The sequence below is a fragment of the Microtus pennsylvanicus genome, chromosome 1 (assembly GCF_037038515.1).
Source record: "Microtus pennsylvanicus isolate mMicPen1 chromosome 1, mMicPen1.hap1, whole genome shotgun sequence".
In the NCBI taxonomy this organism is placed as follows: domain Eukaryota; kingdom Metazoa; phylum Chordata; class Mammalia; order Rodentia; family Cricetidae; genus Microtus; species Microtus pennsylvanicus.
In genome coordinates, this window is record NC_134579.1 from 218,907,836 (window position 1) to 218,916,588 (window position 8,753).

At 48.5% G+C, this 8,753-nt stretch overlaps 1 protein-coding gene across 1 annotated transcript in view; it reads right to left on the minus strand.

Moving 5' to 3' along the window:
• Positions 1–8,093, minus strand: part of Thbs2 (thrombospondin 2) — a 28,670-nt gene extending 20,577 nt beyond the window's left edge. Inside the window, exons 1-5 of the mRNA XM_075951449.1 lie at positions 7,832–8,093; positions 5,327–5,475; positions 3,676–4,232; positions 2,750–2,834; positions 494–690 (exon numbers count right to left, since the gene is read on the minus strand). Of these exons, the coding sequence (XP_075807564.1) occupies positions 494–690; positions 2,750–2,834; positions 3,676–4,232; positions 5,327–5,378 (891 nt within the window). The 5' untranslated portion in view covers positions 5,379–5,475; positions 7,832–8,093. The remainder of the gene's footprint in view (positions 1–493; positions 691–2,749; positions 2,835–3,675; positions 4,233–5,326; positions 5,476–7,831) is intronic.
• Positions 8,094–8,753: the final 660 nt, after the last annotated feature.

An 8,753-nucleotide genomic window follows, 5' to 3' on the forward strand; every position in this document is an offset into this window, starting at 1 on the left:
TCTTCAAAGCCACAAGATGCCCGCTCTGGTGTGTGCAATTCTGTCCCCTGCTTCCACCCACTTTGGGACACACATGTTTGGCCTTAAATACAATAAGGCTGAGACATTCCTCAAGCCTGTAGACTATTCCTCTCAAAACTCTGCCCTTCTCCTAAAATATCTTCCTCTGCACGGACGTCTTTTATTCTCTGGGAGACGTATTTCCCAGAAACACAGCTTTATTGTGAGGAACTTGTGTCCCCTGACTGTGTTGTTATTTGCAATGTTTCTTGCATTTCAGGTTTTCTTCCCACCAACTTTGTGGTAGACCAGGTCCTGAAGGGTCTGACCTGAATGGCCTCTTAATACCATTTTCTAATCATAGATTCTCCGAAAGAGTGAAGAATTAGTCCTCGGAGGCTGACTGGATGGCTGCTGGGAGGGCTTCCCTGACAGGCTACCATCTGTTCCCCCTACCCTCATTTGCCAGCTCTGCCATCTCCCGTGTGCTCACCACTGTCTCCAGGTTCTTGCTCAGCTGGTTCACCATGACATGCAATCCAGACAGCTCGTTCATCATGTTGCTCAGCTCCTCACAGGAGTGTGCGCACACTTCCTGTGTCTTCTCCACACCCTGGACCACCAGTTCTGTGGTGATGTGGGGACTCAGGTGGAGTGTCTCTGTGTACTCATTGATGGTGTTGACTTCAGCTACGGGAGAGAAAGCACGGTCAGCAGAGCACAGGCTGTAAGATGGCAGACTGACCACTGTCCACTGGCACCCATTGATGTGGTCAGACTGTCCACTGGCACCCACTGGTGTGGTCAGACTGACCACTGTCCACTGACACCCATTGATGTGGTCAGACTGTCCACTGTACACTGGCATCCACTTTGTAGTTAGACTGACCACTGTACACTGGCACCCACTGGTGTGGTCAGACTGACCACTGTACACTGGTACCCACTCATGTGGTCAGACTGACCACTGTACACTGGCATCCACTCATGTGGTCAGACTGACCACTGTACACTGGCACCCACTCATGTGGTCAGTGAAGCACAGCTCCTGAGGAGGTGTCACCTCTGCAGCTATAAACCAGCACCCTTGAAACTCTATGCTTTCTTGGAGTGGCCACTTACTAGACTGTATCCATCAACACAAGAACATTGGGTGGCGACTACGAAGTGGAACAGGTTCCTAGGCCTGTAAGATTCCCCAGTGGGGCAGCGGTCCAGGAACAGAGAAGGGCAAAGCAGAGCAATGGGAGACAAGTAATTTGTAGTGCAGGGTCATGCATCACACACCTCAGTAAAACTGAGTTGAGAGACAGAGCCTTGTCCTCATCCTTAATCCCAAGTGGGTTCCTCCAACACATAGTCCATATGCTTAGCTCTTCCCTTCACCCTTCCTATGTCCCATTTCAACCTGCTAACCCATTCTTGGGGCTTTCTTTCAGAATAAAAGCATACAGAAATATACACTTCTAGGAAAAACTGTTTTCTTTCCACACAGTATCTTCTTCTGCCCAGTGGCTCCTTGGAGTGCGGGTAGGCTCTCACAGCCCTAGCTCAATCACAGGGAGTCTGCCTGGACCATGCATTCACAGACTCCTTTAATTCTCAAGTTGCTTTGAGACAAGTCCAAAAACAGAGTCATCCTCAGTGCATCCAGAGCCAAGGGCTCCAGAGAGGAGAGAGCCCCTGAGAGAAAAGAAGGAAGGGATGACAGGCATTCACTCACAGCTGAGTGTTTATTACTTGGGCTCAAAACCTTGTTGCAATCCTCATGGCTGCTGGAAGCCTCTTATATCTAGTGTGCTACTAACCATAAAAAGTCATGCTAAAATAAGTACTTGTATAACTAAGTAGACAGGGACACTCTTAAATAGATTTTGAGTAGATTTTTTCAGCATTTATTTTCATTTATGTTTTTAAAATCTTTAGTTCATTTAAGATATTTACTTTTCATATCTCAGAATTAATCAAAATAAGCCAATTTGTGCTTTTGCGCACCCCTGCCTCTGCCCTGGATGGGTTTCAGCGGATGATAGACGGATGTTTGAGCCAGTCTGTTCCTGTCAGATCTACACCAGTGTCTGCAGCTGTGAAGTCTGAATGACTCAGCCTCGAAACAGACATTCTTATCTTCACAAACATCAAAGAAGTCACACTCTGAGACCAGGCTCATGAGTTTGCTTTCCCAGTGACTGCAATAGTCAAGTGTGACATGACCAGGGAGGAGAATGGCGGTCTCTGCCAGACCCAAGCTCTGAGGGGAGAACTCACAGTGGGTTCTGACATACGGATAAAAGTACATGAATCCAATGAGTCCATTCTCACTCCCCATCTTCAGAGAACAGATGTGGACTTCTGTGTAAGTCTATTTTATTAAGAAGGGTTCAGAACTTCTGGAAAGACCTAAGTGTTTGCTTTTCATAGTTCTACGTATTGCTGGCTTGTAACTCAGAGTGTAAAATAATCCTGTTGAAGGAACCTACAGGTTAGAATGTGTTCAGAAGCCATAAGAGGGGTGAATGGTCTTGATCATGGACTGGATTACCTTCCTAGAACCTCCCGAAAATGGATTGTTATTCTTGAAATCTATTCAGAATTAATCCTTAACAGTTGTCATTTTTCAGGGGCTGAGAAGTCTAAGCTAGCCAGCGCACTTGCCCACTTGACCCAAATTCCCAGCAGTACACTCACACATGGCCCAGCAGCAACCCACCAGGAAAAAAGAGAAGCTCCTAGGAGAGAGCTCACCCACCTCCCTGGCTCTGTTGGCAGCCTTTCTTTCTTAGAATGTCTTCTACAGAATCTGCAAACACGAGATGGACATTCTGGAGCAGGCCCTGGGGAGAGACAGAGGAACAGAACTTCAGCTAAACCGTGAGCTTGATGGAAGCTGATGACACCTTACAAACACAGAACAGAAGATTCCAAAAGCACCAAGTCACCTCTGCTTTATCCACTAGGCCAGAAGTCTTTTTATATCAGTGACCCTATTCCTGCTACTTTGAAAATGCTACTACACACACACATACACACACATCACATGCATACATGCATGCATGCTGTGCACAAAGGTTTAGGATAAAAACATTTCTAACTAGGAGAAAATTAACCCTAGAGAAGAAAGAGGGAGGCCTAGGGATAGGCAAATTTTGTCCCCTGTAGGGTTCCCACAGACATGCTGTGCTATTTCTGCACATGGACCTGGAATGCTGTGTCCTTGTTTGCAATTCAAGTCTCAGAAACACCTACTTGTTCAGAAAAAGTGGCCTCTGGGTCACACCAGGAGAAGGGAGTTAATGTAACATGAATGGGCCAGTCAGACAGCTATAGCAGCACCGGACAGAGCATGCACATCTAGGTCAAATAACTAAGCTTTGACACACATTCCTTTCACAGATGAGTGCAGGCCTGCAAGAGCGCACTGTTCAAACGTCCCTTAATCTGTGGTGAGAGAGGAACGGGTACACCCATCAGAAGATACAGCATAGGCACCGTGCATCTGAGCTTGTGTGATATGTGTGAATGTGTATGCAGTGTGTGCCGGTGTGTAGAGTGCACACACATGTGGTTTGTCTAAGGCAAGATTACACCTTTCCAACACAAAGGCTACACTGAGTTGCCCCACGCCATGAGCTCCCCTCACAGCTCTGTCCTATGGCTGCTGTACCGCACACGCACCCTGAAGTGACTCTCTCGGGATGCACCTTTGGCCACATACATCCTGCTTCTGTCTGCTTCCAGCTGCTCGTAGAACGGTTCTTCCAGGGTGACGCTGTCAATCAGATCGCAGCCCACATATAGGCTATAGGTATCACTGGCCACCTGCACGGTCACGTTCCTCCACTGGGAGTCAGCCAAGCCCACATCCTCCAGGGAGTTGGTGTGTTGGATGCCTTCGACCCAGTAATTGAGGTCCAAGGTATCCCCTGGGCCATTGGACACAATCTCAAACTGCCTCTGGGAGGTGCCGGGGCCTTCCAATACCAGGAGTGTGCCCCGGGATTTGCGGTCCTGCTTCAGCTGGGCTGTGAGGAAGAAGCCCTCCTTTGTCCTTGCAAGCTTGACAATCCTGCTGAGATCGTCTGTCCTCACTGGGGGAATGTAGTCAAAGCGTACAAAACGGTAAGCGGGTACCCCAGGATCGGGCCCTCGAAACTGTTTGGCGCCGATGGTCTTCCGGTTAATGTTGCTGATGCTGAACAGGTCAAACGAAGTATCTTCGCTCTGGTCACCAGCTGCCGAAGGGAACCACAGAGGCACAGTTACAGGCTGAAAGGAGGCTTTCCAGGATGTGGGCTGGAGAACCACAAGCTCACAGGGGCTTCTCCCCATGACAAGATGCAGAGCTTATGTGTGCATCTTCATCTCCCCCACCCCTGGCTGAGCCATAGGAGGCTACCCGCAGCACTGTGGTATGGCTTTGTCAAGGGCTGCAGTGTAGAAAGTGTTCTGTGTCTTCCCAGAACCCACAACATGGCTTCTTTCATAAATGTCAGCACTGTGACATCTGCCCAAATCTCCCTCCAGACCAGGCCTCTGAATTCCACCCCCATCCCTGTTGTTCTTTGTCCCAGATTTGGGCTGAGCACAGCCATCCCCTCCTTTATGTGGCTGGGGAAGAAAGAAGTTTAAAAAGTAGACCTTTGGCTTTTGGTTGTGGGATTTAAGGGTCCACTAAATCCTATCTTGCATTCTTGGAATGGCATTCTGCCCTAAACAGATGGTGTAGACCTCTTTTCACTTTTGTAGAAATACCTTCAATGAATAATAGCTAGTGTGCACTGTGGGCCAGGATCTGAGACAGCAATGGACCGCGTGACTCCCAGTGAGGGGTCTGAACTCACTGTCCAGCTGCCAATTAGAAAAGTCACCGGATCTTAGCAAAATTAGAACAGGCTCAATAATTCAAATGGATAGGCTGACGAGAAAGTTAAAACAAAACATAGCTTCTCATCAGGTGCCCAGAAACTGAAAAGAAAATAAACCACTGCTTATAGAGGCACAAATATTATCATTTTAAATAAAAATATTAGCAGCAACACAATTAAAATAATTAGAACTGGTGACTATTGCCACTAAAAATGGCAGCCCAAGTTTTATAAATGATAATAATGCATAAAGACCCAGCTATGTGAAGCAAGTACCTCAGTTTCTAAAAGACCATCTCTCCCTGCTATACAGACTCAAAAGTCGGAGCATTTTTTTATTGACAAACATAGAAAGAAAACTTCACATGCAAGATGCAGACTCCAAGACTCTTGCTGGTCTTAGCTGGTCAGTGCAGCTAAGCCACACTGCAAACAGAGACAAGGGTTATGTCCCTTCTCACCATAAGCTCTTGGCCCCAAGCCCAGAGCCAGCAGGGCCATTGCCCAGAGCATCCTGTCTCCACCCGTGACACTCAGAAGAGAAGCAGTCTCGCCGGTGATGAGCGCACAGCTGCAGCCTGAGTGTCACTGAGAAATCTGCACACGTGACCTTTGAGGAAAAAAACAAAACAGTTTTCACACAAAAATCAGAAGCAAATGTATCTGTGGGAAGCAAAACTTTAGACACGAAGCTTCCTTTCCAACTAGGTTCTTCTAAACGCTGCTAGCACTCATCCCTACTTCCCCCTGACATCGAGGTGAGGGGATTCCGAGCACTCGTCACCATAACAACTTGGGGTTCCTGCGGCTGAGACTATGCTCCCTGCCCTTTGGAGGAGTAAATGGGGGCTGCACCAGAGCATTGCTCCCCCTGAGGAACTCTGATACAGACTGAAGTCCAGGTCCTGTGGGGTGAAGTCTCTGGACAGGCATTCTATGTCAATGTCCAGGAAAAACCCCTTATGCTGCCTTGATTAAACACAACCAATACTAACTGCCATCCGAAGTTACGAATAAACTCAGTGCATTTTCTTAGGACAAGCAGAAAATTTTACTTGGAGGGTTTTACCCCACTGTGCTAGTCTCCTGCAGGCCTGTTTTTCCATTCTCAGGGATTCTGAGTTGGCTCACTGGACTCTGGATTGGAGGAAGTCAGGAGGCCTGGCTTGAAGCCCAGCCCCACTGTTCCTGCTCTGTTAACCCCTTATGGGCTTCCCTGTGCCCGGGTGTCAGCTCCCTATCCAAGAGGAAGGAGTATGGGGTGATGGCCCTGGCTCTGTTCCCTGTCTACCCTGCTCTAAGGAAACAGAACCATACACTGAGTTCCTCATCTGTTAGTTGGCTAAAACGGCCTAGTTTCTCATTGATAAAAACACCTAAGCAGTCCCCTCTCCAGAACACTTTGGAAGCAGTGAAAGTCTCCTCTCCAGAGGAAGGTGATGTGGCAGGATCCTCAGCCTTTGAGAGTGTGGTCCTGATGCCCACAGCACTGCCCAGTGCTCTAGATCATGGTGCAGGAGGCAGCTGAGCACACCATCCCACCTGAGCCCTTAACATCAGCTTGTCCATCCAGACAATCCTCCCATCCTCTGACTTGGTGTCTTTGTCTGTGGCTCGATAAATTCACTCTTAAAATATCTATCTGGGGTGTTGGAGAGAGACCCTATGCAAATGAATATCCAATGAGTTCTTTGAGACACAGCAAACACGCCTTCAGTGGCCCATAGCTTGGGGGGCTCTTAACACTGTGTCCCGAGGCAGTTTTTTTCTGGAAATTGAAGAGCAAGGTAGACCCTGTCAGACACTTAGAACAGAACCAAGACCTCGGAGAAAGTTGAGAATCTCAACTGAGTCCCTCTCTGAAGGCTGCAGCCTGGCCTACCCTTGAATCCCTAATCAGGTGTGTGCCCCAGGACACCTGATTCTGCCCCCAAATTTCACCTTATCCCAAAGACAGCTGCAGGATACCAGCTCTGCAAAGGAGAACTCCATCTCAGAATGACGGTTGGCCTGCTTCCATGCATGCACAAGCGGAGTCCCTTAAACTGTGCTTTGGTAAAATCCACTGCAATCAGGAGTGCCACAGAAAGCCAGCATAAGCTCCCATCTCATCATGCTGCCTTCCCCAAATCAAAATGGGACAAAGGAGTGGAGAGTGTCTGGAACTGGAACAAGCATCCTGGCAGCCAACGCAACTGCATCCCAGCTCCATGGCACTAGGCGCCCCCTGAGCCGGAGCCTCTTCCCCGACCACAAGTCCACACTGCAATGGGTAGACTTTCATAAAGGCTTTCTGCAGTGGGGTATCATTACAAACTTACATGGGTCTCACCCAAGTTTACCTCTCAGGAGCGAAGTGCCTTTGCTGGGTGATCTCTATGCCCCTCAACACCTATTGCTCTGCCTGCTTCCCTCCTTCCTCCCTCCCCACCAGACCACCCTCCTTCAGTTGCCTCAGCCTACCAGCAAATTACCCAAGCAGCAACCCAAACGCAGTTCCCTTCAGAGCCCCCAGCCCACGGCACTGCACATTATAAAGACAGTTACACTTGGTTCAGCTGCTAATAATGTTTAGAGTTAGGATCGCTATAATCCGCTGATTATTTTCACATTTTCAAGGGATCTTTCGACATTCCTTTCTCTGCTCCTCCTCCATATCAAACTTCAGTGTAGAAACCTCTTATTTTAAAGTAGAATATGTCAGGGCTTTCCCCAGCATCCTAGGAATAAAGCCAGCCAGACCCTCATATCCCTGGGATCCTGCTGTGGGAGATCCTGGGGCCAAGACAGCAGCAGCGCCTGTTCCTGGTTGGTCTCTAACTGTGCAGGGCAAACCTAGGGTGAGAAAACCACGCTGCTAAGCATGGGAGGACATAGCTGCACTTTTCCCCTCCAGCCTCCTGGAAACCACAAGCCTGTTCTGAAAAATCGCAACCCAATGAAATGTCTTAGAAATAAAAAGGTACCTTGTGTGTTTGAAAATGAATGATGACCGATGTCAGTGTTCTAAGTCTGTCTTGAGGAGTGACCTGGCCAGGGAGGCTGCAGACAGCAGAGGCTTTCGCTGCCTCCAGGCGGTGACTGGCTCCTTTATACGCCCTTTCTCCAAGAGGCCTGTCAATCAGACACACGCGGAGGCACGTTTAATTCATTCTTTCGAAGGAGTGTCATAATTCCTCCTCCGCTCTCACCATTTGCTCCGAGTACCTGGGGTCCCAGGCCAAATCCAGCCCCTCTGAGCTGAAGCCCCTCCTACATGTCCACCCAGCCTTTCCAGACAGGGGCCAGGGGAGGAGTTAGACAAGAGGGGAAGGCAAGGACTCACTTTTCCTGTCTTCTCTCAGGAAATAAAAAGCTATAAATAAAACCAGCGAGATTGGCTGGGACTCCCCATTTTGCCGAGGAGGGGAAAAAAAGCCAATTCTATGTTTCAATGTGTTTCAAATTATCCAGTGTGATACTGGTCTTTCTAAACCAACTGAATGACAACCCGAAAAACAGGGGAGAGACCATAAGTTCACCATTGTGCGGGGGAAGTTACTCTATTCAAAGACTTGGTTTGTGTCATATGCAAAAAGAATTTACTAGAAAATTCATTTTGTCTCTGACCCTGGGAAGTAGCCCTGCTTCTGGGAGAACAAATCTAAACTCATTTCCTCTGTTCAGCCAGGGCCCTGCGACTCTATGACCAACTCTCTCTGAGAGAACTCAGTCCTCAGGCAAGTTTTGTTGGGACAGCTAGCTTGCCCAAGAATGGGAATCCTGTAGTCAGAAGTAGTCTTTACAGTTAATAAGATAGGGTGGGGGCAGGTTAGGGGCTCTGTGAAGATATAGGGACAGGAGCTGATGCTCCCTCTACACCCTGCAAGCCCGAGAGGACGGATGGTG